The sequence below is a fragment of the Microplitis demolitor genome, chromosome 2 (assembly GCF_026212275.2).
Source record: "Microplitis demolitor isolate Queensland-Clemson2020A chromosome 2, iyMicDemo2.1a, whole genome shotgun sequence".
Taxonomy (NCBI): Eukaryota; Metazoa; Arthropoda; class Insecta; order Hymenoptera; family Braconidae; genus Microplitis; species Microplitis demolitor.
In genome coordinates, this window is record NC_068546.1 from 2,490,669 (window position 1) to 2,505,501 (window position 14,833).

At 27.1% G+C, this 14,833-nt stretch overlaps 2 protein-coding genes across 2 annotated transcripts; one reads left to right on the top strand and one right to left on the bottom strand.

Annotated features, from left to right (window-relative positions):
- Nucleotides 1-626: 626 nt before the first annotated feature.
- Nucleotides 627-7,991, bottom strand: LOC103573545 (ubiquitin carboxyl-terminal hydrolase MINDY-3 homolog). The gene is made up of 4 exons (XM_008552689.3): nucleotides 7,604-7,991; nucleotides 4,320-4,982; nucleotides 2,459-2,756; nucleotides 627-1,220 (listed from the first exon to the last, which is right to left on the bottom strand). The coding sequence occupies exons 1-4, from the start codon at nucleotides 7,701-7,703 to the stop codon at nucleotides 914-916; spliced, it is 1,368 nt and encodes a 455-aa protein (XP_008550911.1). The 5' UTR covers nucleotides 7,704-7,991; the 3' UTR covers nucleotides 627-913.
- A 1,611-nt stretch (nucleotides 7,992-9,602) lies between these two features.
- LOC103573546 (glutamic acid-rich protein) lies at nucleotides 9,603-14,674 on the top strand. Its single transcript, XM_008552690.2, has 3 exons — nucleotides 9,603-9,843; nucleotides 9,925-10,225; nucleotides 13,840-14,674. Exons 1-3 carry the CDS (start codon nucleotides 9,698-9,700, stop codon nucleotides 14,605-14,607), a joined length of 1,215 nt encoding a protein of 404 aa, XP_008550912.1. The 5' UTR covers nucleotides 9,603-9,697; the 3' UTR covers nucleotides 14,608-14,674.
- The last annotated feature ends 159 nt before the right edge of the window (nucleotides 14,675-14,833 follow it).

Here is a 14,833-nt window from a genome sequence, read left to right on the forward strand (position 1 = left end):
TCAATTACTAACATTATTCTTGAAATTAAAATTTTATTCCTTTACTCGAAACTCACTGGGTGTCTTCCCAGGAAAGCAGGGAATTTTAATTAAATTTTTTTACTGACATGATAATTAGTGCACAGATTCAATTGTCGCACCTTTTAACGTCGATTGTTTAGACTACACTTAAAAAATGGCTTCCTCAGCCACTTACGACTAAAAAATTTTTTTTTATTCAGTTAAAAATTTCTATGATTTTTAAATTGTCATTAATTAGGCTCAAAATAGATTATTATAAATTAAAAAAAATCGATTTTCTTATTAAAGTTATAGTTTTTTAAGTAAGTTAGAAAAAAGTTGAAAAGGTCAGAAACAGGGTCACGGTCAACAACAGGGTATTTTACCTTACGTCTCAAAAATAATTTAATTTCTATGGAAACAGTTTCAAAGTTGAGTAACTTTGCCGATATTTGAATCTGTGATTTTCCACTATTATTTTCTGTGTCTCTTTAAAATTTTAAGTCTCCATAAAATATTAAAATTATTTAAAGCAATAAAAATTAATTTGCAAAATAAATTGATCACTAATAACAATAAATAAATCGATATTATTATTAAATTATTTATTTATTTATATCTCCATAAAAAAAAAGGCATCCATACTTATAATTATTTCTTTTCTTTAAATCTCTACATTCCAATGAATTATTTAATAAAACTTGTGATAATCGCTACTTACATTAATTTATTTTCATTTTATATATTTTGTTTTATTTATATTTATGTTAAACTAAAAATAGGACTGAATCAAACAATAAGTTTTTCATTATCATTTGAATTTTTTTTTTTTTTGTAAAAAAAAAAGAAAAAGTTTTGTTTACAACAATGAAGAGAATTTAATATAATAATTAATAATTAAAATAAAATTAATTTAATTTAAGCTAGGTGTTATGTTACCATTCCACTGCACTTCAATGCTCGGCCATTTGGTTTGTAATACCGTCAGCATTGGATTACTGTCTAAAATACAATTAACTGTACACTCAAGTAACACAGCATCACCGGTATGATAAATAATACGATTGTCGGGATTACTACGTGGCAATCCATTGTAATGTAACAGCGGAAACGTATCTGGACATGTCTGTGGCTCTTCAGGAAAAAACTCGTCCATAAATGATGCTAATAATATTATACCCAATGATTCACTATCTAATTTTTTCCTCATTATGTCAACGCTAAAAAAAAAATATTCAATTAAATTTATTTATTTATTTAGTCGCAAATAAGCAATAAAATGTCAACCCACAGATTTTTTATATTTTTGTTCCTAGTACCCGATTAGGGAACTAATACCTGATCACTCCATGTATTTGTATATCTCCATTTATCGAATTTAGCTAAATATAGATATACAAATACATGAGTGATCGGATATTGGGTCTTTTACCTTAAGTTAAACCTTACCTTATTACCTTAAGTAAATTAAAAAATTTTTTTCTTGTTTTTAAGGACAAGTTAATTATGTAGGATAAAATTTTTTCGAAAAATCGAGTTAAGAAATTTGAGTTTAAATATTAGATTACAGAGGGCTATTAAGGATGTTCTCGCGCGACTCGTGAGTCAACTGAAGGCTAACTGTTTCAAATTTAATTCCGAGGCTATTAAATTTTTAAAAAATATCTCAATAATTTTTAAATAATTTATCAATTTTTTTGGACTATCAGAAATATTTATATAACAGTTATTGTAAAAAAAAGTAAATTTTTTATTAGACGTTACTTTGACTTAAATTTTTGTGTCATAATAAATCAGGCAATATCGTAATTTTTAAATCTCAATATATACATATATATGTCAATATATGATAGCACTATTTTTTTACAACGATTATATCATTAGCATAAATTAAAGAATATTTAACATCATTATTTTTTTTATCCCATTATCTATTCTAATAATATTTTTTTTTTGAAGTTGAAACATAAAAAGTTACAGTTTCCCATAAGGCTCTGTGTTAAAATTTTGATTTTTAATCATTCATAGCTTTTTTTAATGATCGATAACATACATTGAAATTTTCATTAACGATAATTATTGATTAATTCTTGCCAAAAATATAAAATTTGAATTTTTATCTAATAGTAAGCCTCGAGCAAGAACGCTCTTAATGGACTAGAATAAAAATTAACGTAACGGTACGTTATTGTAAAATGAAAATTCAAGTTTTACTGAATATGTTAACAACATATTTGCTTTTTAGTCTCGCGATTTTAGTAATCCGGTGTAAAATTGTTTCAGATTAATTGGTATTATTAGTAATTTCGGAAAACCGAATCTAGATTTCTGAAATGTTTTTAAAAATTAGATTTTAGATTTTTTTATAATTTTTGACAGTCCAAAATTTTTTACAGTGCACTTATTGCTTATCTACGTCCATATATTATTAATAAAAAAAAAAAAATAATAAACTTACTATTCAGTATCAGCGACTAATCCCAATTCCGCAAGTACATCTTGCAACAAATTTGTTGGTATAAAATTATTACCCTCAGGGTCAAATTTTTTAAAAATACGTCTCGCTTGTTCAGCGGGAGTTTCCGGGCTCACAAGACGTCGATCAGTTGAAAATAACACTGTCAAGTGCGTCTCTGATCCTAGAACCCAAACTGGGTGCGATGGAGACTTTAGAAATGTACCGACTTCACAGAAACGCAAATGCTCGAGAAATGCCAAAAAGCCTACTGCATTCTGCTTGTCAATTCCACGTAATTCTGAAAATTTAATTTAATTTTATTATTATTTGTCTTTGGTTTATTATTAAGTAAATCAGTGATTGTAATTTTCTATTTCCTATTTAAACCACAGGGAAATTTTTTTTTAAATTTGGAATTTTATAACTCATTAGCTAATTATTGTACCGGAAGATCAATACAGATTCTTGTAGGAAATTAAAAGCTCTACAAAAAAAGGTCTCTTATAATTTTTCGATAAATAAACTCTTTCAAAAGTTATTCAAAGTCAATTTTAAATTCATGATAAATTTCAGTATTATTTAACATTTCCGCCAAAAATATCAGTTTTATCACAAAATGTCATAGGACTTATTTTGTAGACGATTTTATTTCCAATAAATTATCTTTTACCAAGTTTTCGAAATTTGACAATGCTCTCTAGTTATGGCAGAGGTACCATTTGTTGCCACTGCTCTATTTTTGGTCATTTAAACCTTTATTTTAAAAAATAAAAAAGTGTAGAATAAAAATGACCTTTTAATAATGGGATAAAAGTATCCTTTTACTTATTTTAAAAATTAATTATATCATTACGTCTTTTACAAATTATTTTATTTTAATTTTTCAAGAGTCCAAAACTGGTCGTAATGTAGCCAAAAACGATACCTTTACTCTATTCGCATTTAAACGTCAATTTTTTAAGAAAAATCGTGTTCTGACATGGTGACCACGGATTTTTGAAACTAAAATTCCCTGACTTTTCCAGGTATTCCAATAAAATAATTAAAAAATTCCCTGACCGTATGTAGTTTTATTAAATCATTGGAAATATTTTTTTAATTCAAAATAAAATGGTACAAGTCAGATCAATAAATAATCAATCACTGCCGTTAAATGAAACTTTATTTTATTATTTGCCAATGTTCATAGATTTTTTTTTATTTATTAAATTAATAATTTTTTATTTTTTATTTTAAATCTATGAATTTATATAACTTACTCTATAATAAAATATAAATAAACTTTTCATTTTCACTAGAATAAATTTCATAAATAAGAACGTTTTATAGAATACTAATAAAATATTAATCAAGTACGCGAATAATAAATATAGTGAAACTTATTAGTTCAATACTTATGTATACTTTTAATGTTTTTGGATTTGTAACTTGTCAATATGCATATTAATAGCTTGAAGCTCCTGACGATTGGTTTCTACTAAGACTTTTTTTTTTTAACAGTCTTCTTAATTCTAACTGCTTCATTTTTTCGCTATGGGAATCAACTTCTACTAATTTTTTTTCAAGACGGTTTTACATTCGCATTCGCGCCGCGCTACTTTTTGAACAGTTTTGACAGAAAAAAAAATTTATAGGATTTTTTCAGTGAAAAAACAAGAAAGTAAAAATTTTTCCAGCTTTGCGACGAAATTCCTTAATTTTTTCCTGATTTCCCAGTATATTTATAATTCCTTTCATTTCGAGGTTTTCCATAAATGTGGCCACCATAAATTATTTTATATTTTAACAATTTAATGAACTCTAGCCCGTCATTTTACTCTTGAATTTTAATCTAAAATAAACTAAATAAAAAATATCATACCAAGACCACCAACATTTTGGTCATGATCCCAAACATGTCCAACAGCCCGTCCAGTGAGCATGAGATTAATCAAACTCTGACTCCCATAGCCATAAGTAGAGTCAATGGCCGGATCACTTGGGTCCGACATTTCATTGACCATGCCCTCAAGTCCTTTGGTACAAACAACAGTATAGAGCAGCAACAAAACACCAAACTGTTCCTTAAACATATCAATTCTCGAAGTGAGCCATTTCTCAACATCGTCCAAGCTCCTGGTCTCCACTATCCTCAGCCTCGAGTGAAAATATTCCGAGTCTTTGTCATGAGCTTCAATGTCATCCCCATCTCCATCTCCATCCCTATCTCTATCTCTGTCTCCATCACCATCGCCATCGTTATCACCGTCATTATCATCGTCGTCCTGATCATCATCATTACGATTATGAACGATATGAACTAGCGAATAATAGGGTGGGTCATCAGCAGCCTGTGATATTATTTCTAATGCCGCTTTAACAAGCAGAGCATCCTGTTTATCACTCGTTATATCTCTCCATGTGTTTGGCGCTCCTTGTAGTAATAAATCTTTTATTATAAATGCTTGTACCGGCGCTATTACTGCACACGGTCCCCCTTCCAACTGTACCAATGCCGTTGGTTCATCCTCAGAAAATATGAAACCTTTAAAAATTTATTTATCATCGTAGTTAATAATGATCCTGGAGTTGGTAGACGAGTGTGAATGCAGCAGACATGCGACAATTTATGAATTTTAGATAAATAAATTAAAACAATGAAATTTTAAAAAATGCGCGTACTGATATTTCAATTTTCTAAACATGTATTTTTTTATTTATGTCCCTGGCAGATCTGAGTTACGGTAAATTACCGCAGTTTAACGAATCCGGCCGTAATTTGCCGTAAAAAAGACGAATTTGCTGAATATTGCGGTTATTTACGACCATTTACGGTAATTTTGCAGTAATGTGTAGTAATTTACGAAATTTTACGGTGAATTATGGTACAATACGGTGATTTGCGACGATTTTACCATAAGCACCATATGCTTATTTATTTTTACACTGAGAAAAAAATACTTTTATTAAGAACATTTACTTGATACAAAAACATATATTTTTGATAATTTTCGAGAATATATAATTTCGTAAAGCTATTCTTTTGTTTACCCGTAATATAATATTAAATGCATATTATAACAAAAATAGATTTGATATTTTTTTCTCAAGAAATTGATAATTAATAATAATAAATTAAATATTTGTAACGAATTTCTTGAACCAACAAATTCTCGTTTGGGCAATATTATTTTATTTTCACAATGTACAGTTTTTACAGTGCAATACTTTACGGTAAAATAATGCAGACTTCCCGCAATTTTAGAAAAATTACTTTACATTTATCGTTAACTGCCGTCTTTTACTGTAAATTACTGCACTTTACTGTAAAATACCGTAATTCTTCTGAATATCGTAAATTACGGTAATTATCGTACTTTGGATCCGTCAGAGTATTCTTAAGTTGCCAGGCTCGTTTTTTGTTAACTTTTAGTTTTCTATTTCAAGTCAATTTTCTGTTAGTCCTAAATGTTAATAAAATGATGACAATTAGAATTTTTAAGAAGTCAATTTTTAAAAGTTATTTTAATGTTACCAAAAAAAATTTAAAACAAAACATCATATAAAAAATGTTAGCAAATAGTTGTCATAAATGATGACAATTGGAAGATGAAGAAAGTTACCACTTAATGCTGACAATTTGTTATCCAAAAATGTTTACTAAATGTCGACTATTTTAGTTATTAGAAAGGTAACATTTAGTTGTTAAAATTTTATTAACTATTTTAGGTGAACATTTGGGTTACATTTTAATGTTAACTATTTTGACATCTGTGAACTGAGAAATGCTGCTATTGTTTGCATTACTCTGAGTTATTTTTTTCTTAACATATTGATGACTCTATCTTATTCACGCTGTCATTTTTTTTGTTGTCATTCACGTGTTCAACGTGTCGATTTTTATTTATCAAAGTGAGCTCAAGAAAAAAATAAATGCCTTAAAATAACTTTTGATTCTCCGTAAATAATCTAATAAACCATTAAACTAAATTTAAATATTTGAATTATATAATGTATATATTTGTATTAACCGATAGGGGACAATTAGGAACTAGTAAATGAATAAAACACTAGTGCATTCTATATCTTATTCTAAAATGAAAAATCGGGTTTGCTTGTATGATTTGAAAAAAAAATATTAACCCAAAAAAGTAATTTTTTCAGTTTACAATAAAATATTTAATTTGTCAACATGAAGATGACATTCGGAACTCAATATGTCAACATGAAAAAAGATGTCAAATTGTTACCTTTTCGGTGTAAAAAACTAATTGCTGTTTGTCAACAATACGATACAAAGTGTAATCAAGAAGTTAGCAAAATGTCATCAAAAAGTTGACAAATTGTTAACATGAAGTTGTCTTTTTGAATCATAAGAACGATAACTTTTTTACATCGCAAAATTAACTAATTATATAGTATAATAAATATATTAGTAATAATATTAATTAATTTACATCATAACATTTTTTTTGTTAACTTTTTCGATACAAAAAAGTTGACATTAGGCCACAGGCTACATCGACGAGCTTTCAAATATATTTCAAAACTGCCAACGGTATGTCGACATAAAAATATTTAATTTGTCAGCCTAAAGATGGCATTTTGAATCCGATGTCAACATAGAAAAGTTGTCAATTTATTACGTTTTTGGTATAAAAGAAACTAATTGCTGTTTGTCAACTAATAGTTTCAAAGTGTTATCAAAAAGTTGACAAATTGTCACAATAGTTATTATTTTGAAACATAATAATGTCAACTTTCAGATGGACATCAGTTATATTTTTTGATGTTAAATAATAAAATTTCTAGAACGCAAAATAATAAGTTAACATTTGGCATCTTGGGAATCTATTTACATTTTATTTATTTATTTAAAAATTTGAAATTGACAATTGTCAGCAAAATTCACACTCGTAGTTAGTAGACGATTAAAAATTTTTGATTATTTTTTTTTTTTTTTTCAACAAATAAATCATAAAATGAAAAAACTAAAAATATGCACATGTAGAAAATAAAAAAAACTAAAAGTGCAATTTTTTAAAATAATTTTTTTTTTGTAATTTATGATTTTGGAAGGAGTCCAAAAATCATTAAACTCCAGCTGATTTTAGTAAAATAATAAATAATATATTTGCATTAATAATTGAATTTAAGGTTACAAACCTTGTGCCCAACGATTGAAAACTTCTTCCTTAACACTATTACCCCATAATAATTTTTTTATTTGAATAATAGCTTCATTAATGCTCGAAGGATCAGCCATAATATTTACTTTATTTTAATTATTCTTATTGTTGTTATTATTTATTTATTTATGTTTTAATAATTGTCTCTAATTAATTGGTTTTGGTGGTGGTATTAACTGCTTATGGGTAAACTATTAAGTAATACGATAGTTCATTATTTACTACGTATTTAAAACTAGTTTTCTTAAATATAATAATTTATAATTGTTTGTGTTAATTTTATTAAATAAACTATATTTTAATATGTATTTAATAAACTATATTATTATTTTAGTGACAATATTTTAACCTATATATTTATGAGTGAATTATTTTTTTTTTTCCCAAGACAGCCATTGAGGAATTGTAAATTGGCGCCATCGGTTGATAACGCGGGAAAATGATTTTTAATTTCGATTGGCCGCGTGAATTTAAAATTTTAAAGGAAATTTGTTTATAAAATCTATGTGGAATTGCATGGGAACCCATATACACGGAGAGAAAAAAATGGGAATTTCTACAATTTTGCTTGGAGAAAATTTCTTTGTTGAACTTGTAAGTTTGATTATGTCAACATGTGAATTGTAACGATGTCACATAAAAAATTTTGCTTTGTTGCATAGGAATTATTCCTATAGTGACAATATAAACTTTTCTGTACCAATATTGGAAAAATAACTATGTAATATAGGAACAATTCCGATGTTACCATGGGAAAAATTCCTATGCAGACATTGAAAAAATTCCTGTGTTAACATTGCTGGAATTCCTTTAAAGACGGAGGAAATCCCTCAATATCAACATGGGAAAATTTCCTATGTTAACATGGAAATTATTCCCATGTTAACAAAGTAGAAATTCCCATGTATGTAAAAATGAAATATGTGTAAACTGATGTTTTTTTTACGTAATTTATTAAGTAAATAAAAATTAATTAATTGAATTGATGATTATATACTGTCGGAAACACGATGTAATTAACTTTTACGTACACGTTTATACTAATTGAATTTATAAAAACATTTTTTCATTGGTAGATGCTGCAAAAAATTTTAATTACATTACACAAAATTTTTTTGAAAACTTTGAAACTCTATTTTCGTATACCTTAAAACCTTCACATATCTTTATTTTATCGCTTTAAGGCCTAAATAATAATAATGACCAATATATTTGGTATTTTGTTGGTTTCGGTTTCTTGTGGACTTTTCCTATGCAACATACCAATTTTTTCAATGTTGACATGAAAATTTTTTCTATGTCAACATGGGTATTTTTACTACGTCAACGTAGGAATATTTACTATGTTAACAGAGGAATTTTTTCTTCGGCAACCTAGGAAAAATTCCTATGTCAATAGAGAAGAAATGACTCTGGTAACATGGGAAAAATTCCTGTGCTGACATAGTAAAAATACCCATGTCAATATAGGAATTTCAGCAATGTTAACAGAGAAATTTTCTATGTCTACATGGAAATTTTTTTAATGTTTATATAGAAGATATCCCTGTATGTGGGTAAAATTTATATAAAATATCGTTATATTCTCATTGTTCCCTAGTAAAATTTGTCATGATGAAAGCAAAATTTGCTATGTCAACAAAAGAATTTACCCTAAGCAAAATGGGAAAAATTTCCATGTTTTTCTTTCCATGTAACAAAAATCTTACACTGTTTACATAAATTTATCATTTTTCTAAACTTTTGAATAATTTAGATTTTTTGAATAATTTAATAGCTTGAAAATAATCCGAAACATTTCAAACTAGTAATTATTCGGTTCCTCAATTAATTATTAAATAATAATAACTTGAGCGGCATAACGTTTATTAGTTTAATGAGTAAGAAAAAAAATTATTTTCAAAAATTTAAAGTTTACCGCTCAATTTTAAAAATTGGCGCCATCTGATGTAAGTTTGAAATTTCTTAACCTAAAATCTAAACCTAAAAAGTATTAAACATGTAATCATAACAAATATTGAACTTATTTATTGATGAATTAATTAGTTAATCGGTTAATTAAAACTAACAAATGGACGCGTGTAAAACATTTTATTGTGCTGCTGGATTTCGTGAAGATGTCAACGAAGTGATATCGCGTTTCAGATCATTAGAGTCACATAATTATTGTGATTTTGCTCAAGTATGGAAAAGTATGAAATTCCATCGAATCTTTACGTGAGTATTTAAAAATTTTAAAACAAATAAATTAATAAATGAATAGACTCATTAATTTATTAATTATTTAAATAAATTTAGCGGACGATCAACGCGTTCAGAACTGATGGAATTTTGCGAAGAGGCTCTGGATATGTCCAAAGAGTATTTGATAACGAATGAAAGAGATTCAATTGAAAAAATCGGCGGTTTATTCATGATGTACAGTATTTATTTTTCAATGCCGTTGAAAGGTCCTAAGATAAGAATTATTATGTCAGAGTGGGAAAATTTGATAACATTTAAAAAAATGCTCGTTGAAAATGAAAGATGGGATTGTATTATGGTATTGAATAAATTAGTTGACGCTAATGCATTTTCGCATTGTTTATGTGATAATGAGGTAAGTTTTTTTATTAAATATAAGGTTAGAGACCTAGTACTCGATTTTTCATGTATTTGTATACTAAACTCAGAAGAATTTTTTTTTTTAATTTGCACGACTCATGATGCGAAGCAAAAATTTTTTTCGCCTCACTTCGGCAACTATTTCAATTATTATACCTTTGTGTATTCACGGAATTAAGATATGTTGCACACCATTTTAAAGATAATTTAATTGAGATTAATTCCATACTTTTCAAAAATTTATTTAGTTCAATAAGATACGAAAAAACATCAAAATAGTTTGAAAAAATTTCCCGTCCGTCAAGTATAAAACCCGTAACACGATAACTTGCGAAAAAATCCAGTAATTAAAACAATTTTTTTTTTTTTAAATTCTTTGAAAGATTTGTAAATCCCCTATTGAAAATGGCTAGGTAATTCAGTGTCGTTTAATTACAATTAATAAAAGAATAAAAAGGCTGTATAACTATACATATATATATCTATGTAAAATTAACATGGATGGTGATATATCTATACATTATACGTACATTTATTCCACCAAGGGCGCTTGCAGATTACCACCCTAGTACAGCTGTTTTTTAACTTCCCGCCAAAAAAATTGCAAATTTTCAAAAATTCGGGAAGTTATTGGTTTCAGTCCGATTTTCGAAAATCGAATTTCTAAGAGATCTTGACGTTTTGAGATTCTAGGAAGCTATCCTGACTAATTTCACGATGATGTCCGAGTGTATGTATGTATGTATGTATGTAAATATCTAACTTTTGAACGGATGAACCGATTTTGATTTTCAAGGCGTCATTCGACGCGGCTTGTCAATATCTAAAAGCTGAAAACAATTGAGTTTGATCGGCAGGGCTCGTTCAGAGATATTCCAAAAATAAATTTTTTTTAGAAATGTTTTTTTTGGATAACTTTTTATGTGCTCGATGGATTGATTCCAAAATCAACTAGGCTCTGAAACTTCATAAGCCGCGTCGAATGCCACCTCAAACATCAAAATCTGTTAATTCGTTCAAGAGAAACCGTTGTCGAAAGAATTAAAAAAAAAAAAAATTTTAGAATTCTCGAAATTTTTCAAAAACGACTCAATAAATCAATTTCAAAATCTGATCAGTTGTAGAACTCAATAAAACGCATCGATTGCCATCTTAACCGTCTTAATCGGTTTATTTGTTCGGGAGAAAAACGTTTTTTTTTCGAAAACAAAAGGATACAAAAGTATTTTGTGTTATTGCTAATTGGTAAGCCTGAATTTTTTCAATTCAATTCTTTTTTCTTATTTGTTTTTATTTACATATATTTTTTTTTGTTAGTTATCGAGATATTTCGAGAAAATTCTTTTATAATTATAAAAAATTACTAATATAATTAAAAAAAAAAAAAGCAACAAATTTTAAATATTTTAAATTTATTCGTGCTTCCCGCCATTTTTTTATTATTATTTTATTATTTCATAATAAATGAGCATTATGAGTCGTGTACTTTTGGATTTTCCAAATTTTTGAATTTTGAGATTTTGTCGGAAATTTAATTCTCTACAAAAAAGATCTCTTGTATCATACCCTTAAAGTTTATGATCCGGAAGTTACAAGACAATTAACAATTTTCGGATTTTTTTTTTTCAACAATTCAAACTTTTAAAAAAGCTAGGGTACATATAATATATATATATATATATGCGAAAAATGTTCGAAAACTTTCTTTAGTGTTTTGACAAAAAATAGACTCAAAAATCCAAAAAATTTCATATACGAAATGTGTTCGAAAAATATGCAAAAAATTTTGAAAACTGTTTCTAAGATTTTTAAGCAAAACTTTCAAAATCTCAGAAATTAAAAATTATAAAAATTTTCTAACTCATCTAGAATGAAACAATAGAAAAATTTGAAGAACTGAATGTCCGATAAAAAAAATTAAAAATATTTCTTGGAAAAAATTTTCGGAACGAAAAAAATCAAATCATTTAATGTTCGAAAAATATGCGGAATTGTGTCACGTTTCGATGTTCGAGCTTCAAAAATTTTCCGTATATTTTCTGAACATTTTTTTTTTTACACGGGTCGATACCGTTTTTGGCCACTGCTCCAATTTTTGACATTTGATACTTTATTTTAATTAATAAAAAAGTAAAAAAAAAAATTTCCTAAGCAATAGTGTGATAAAGATATCTGTGTACACATTTTAAAAATAAATTATGATATGGCGCCTTTTACAAATTATGTTAGGGCTTAAATTTTTCAAGTACCCAAAATTGACCTAAAGGCGGTACCTCTACCCTAAGAAACTAAAAGATGTTCTTTGAGGAGATTAGCGTAAAAAAAAAAATTTTTTTTAAATCATGAAATCGAAATAATTGCCGACACAAATTACTTATCTGGAATAGAACTTTTCTTAAAATTGAGTTGAGTAACTTGAGTCAAAATACTAGATTACAGAGGACTATTAAATAATGATCCTGAAGTTAGCAGACAATAAGTGAATTTCGGATTTTTTTTCTCCAAATCAATTACAAAAAAACAAAAACTAAATATATGCACATTTAGAAAATTTTAAAAATTACAGATGCAATTTTTTCAAATATTTTTTTTTGTATGATTTATCGGTTAAAAAAATCCAAAAATTATGAGACCTCAGTTAACTCCAGTATCATATTAATTAACTAGAGTAAAAAATAAAGTAATTAATATGAAATCAAGAATATTATGTCAAAGCGAAAAGCTGGTCTGAGATATAAAAAAAAAGCATATTTTTGTGATTTTTTTTTCAGAGTATATTCTTTATTAAAATTCTTAAAATTTGTGACATTATTAAGCATCATTCCAAGAATGTTCTGCTAAATTTTTGGAAAAAAATATTTAAAAATAAGCCAGTGGTAGTGGGGAGAGACGAGTCACCTTAAAAAAAAAGTCTCCATGTCGTAGGCAGGATAACTCATGACTGCGTCATCTGAAATAAAAAAACCAAAAAGATTTCTTTAGTACATAAGATTATCTTAGATTTGAACAAAGGAATAAACAAAATATTGACTTTTTTATTTTTGGTGAAGGTGCAATCAAAAAACTCTGATTTTTGTCAAAAATTGCTCCTTTTGTTTAATTAAAAAATGAATAGTTATTGAAAAAAAAAATCCTTCGTTCAAATTTGAGATAAACTTATGTATTAAAGAAATCTTTTTGGTTTTTTAATTTCAGAGGAGGCAGTCATGAGTTATCCTGTCATGGCATGGAGACTTTTTTTTAAGTGACTCGTCTCTCCCCTCTACCACTGGCTTATTTTTCAATATTTTTTTATAAAAATTTAGCAGAATATTTTTGGAATGTCGCTTAATAATGCCACAAATTTTGAGAATTTTAATAATGAAGTTACTAAAAAAAAAAAAAAAAAATAAAAAAAAATAAAAAAAATATCTTCTTTTTTTCATACCTCAGACCAGCTTCCTCTTTTAATAAATTCAATTACCCTAAATAAATATTAGTCTTCGTAATTTTTTACTTAAATAAAATTTTTAATGACGATTAAAATTTATTTTAACTTTATAACTTTTATAATAAAATAAAAATGATTCACAATAAAAGAAATAATAATAACATTTTAAATTTATTTAGCGTGGATTAGAAAATTACTACGTATTGAAAGATTTTATGAAAGGAAATTCCCGACCAAAAGAATCACTGAAGAAAAAAAAAGAATTAATATCAATATTCGAGGACGTTATGAATGAAGCAAAGAATTATTCAAATTTAAAAAATAAATTGAAGTATAAATTGGGTGCCAACGCAATACGGGCGCCATTATTATTTGATGTAGACACTTTAAAAAAGATTTCCGACAACGTCAAAAATCTAGATCAACTCGTTAAAAGCAACACTCAGGACAAGCACAATTTACGCCGCAGCCATCGCACGACTTGTCCGCCTGATTATACTAATGGACAAAATGATAATGTGGGGCAAGACTCTGATCAAGATTACCATCAAGATTCAGATTCGAATGATGAAGATCCAGATTATCAAGCCAATAGTCCTGAGTCAATTGACAACGACGATATGAATTATAATGGAGATGAGATGGAACAGGATCAGGACCAGGACCAGGACCAGGAGATGGAGATGGAGATAGAGCACGAGGAAGAAGACGAGGATGAGCACGAGTCTGATATTAATATAAATGAAAACCAAAAACCTACTGTTAATGATTTAGATTACGCGTTAAATAAAAATAACTATGATAATAACGACCAAGTGCCATCAACTTCTAGGAACGATAATATGAATAACGACTTTGATTATTTGCCTCATATAAAAATGGAAAAATTTACATATGTGTCAGATTCATCTGATGAATCTATTAATTTTGATGACTATCGATTGTAATTATTAGATTTTTTTTTATTATTGTTATTATGAATGTAAATATATTTTTTATATTTTTTAAATCAAAGTTTTATAATTCTGATATTCATAAATTATTTTTGCACAGAAAAAAAAAATTTTCTTAGACATAAAAAAAATTTTTGCCGTAAGAAAATTTTTACTCTTAAGAAAAATTTTTTTTTTAAATTTTATAATTCAAAAAAATTATTGAAGAGTAAAAATATTT

What these genes read in the sequence shown, in the direction of transcription:
- LOC103573545 (XM_008552689.3), bottom strand. Translation starts at nt 7,703, where the DNA reads ATGGCTGATCCTTCGAGCATTAATGAAGCTATTATTCAAATAAAAAAA. An exon ending in TTTCAATCGTTGGGCACAAG is followed by an intron (nt 4,983 to 7,603) that starts GTTTGTAACCTT and finishes AAATTTTTAAAG; the next exon opens with GTTTCATATTTTCTGAGGAT. An exon ending in TTAGTCGCTGATACTGAATA is followed by an intron (nt 1,221 to 2,458) that starts GTAAGTTTATTA and finishes TTTTTTTTTTAG; the next exon opens with CGTTGACATAATGAGGAAAA.
- LOC103573546 (XM_008552690.2), top strand. Translation starts at nt 9,698, where the DNA reads ATGGACGCGTGTAAAACATTTTATTGTGCTGCTGGATTTCGTGAAGAT. An exon ending in AAATTCCATCGAATCTTTAC is followed by an intron (nt 9,844 to 9,924) that starts GTGAGTATTTAA and finishes AAATAAATTTAG; the next exon opens with CGGACGATCAACGCGTTCAG. An exon ending in ATTGTTTATGTGATAATGAG is followed by an intron (nt 10,226 to 13,839) that starts GTAAGTTTTTTT and finishes AAATTTATTTAG; the next exon opens with CGTGGATTAGAAAATTACTA.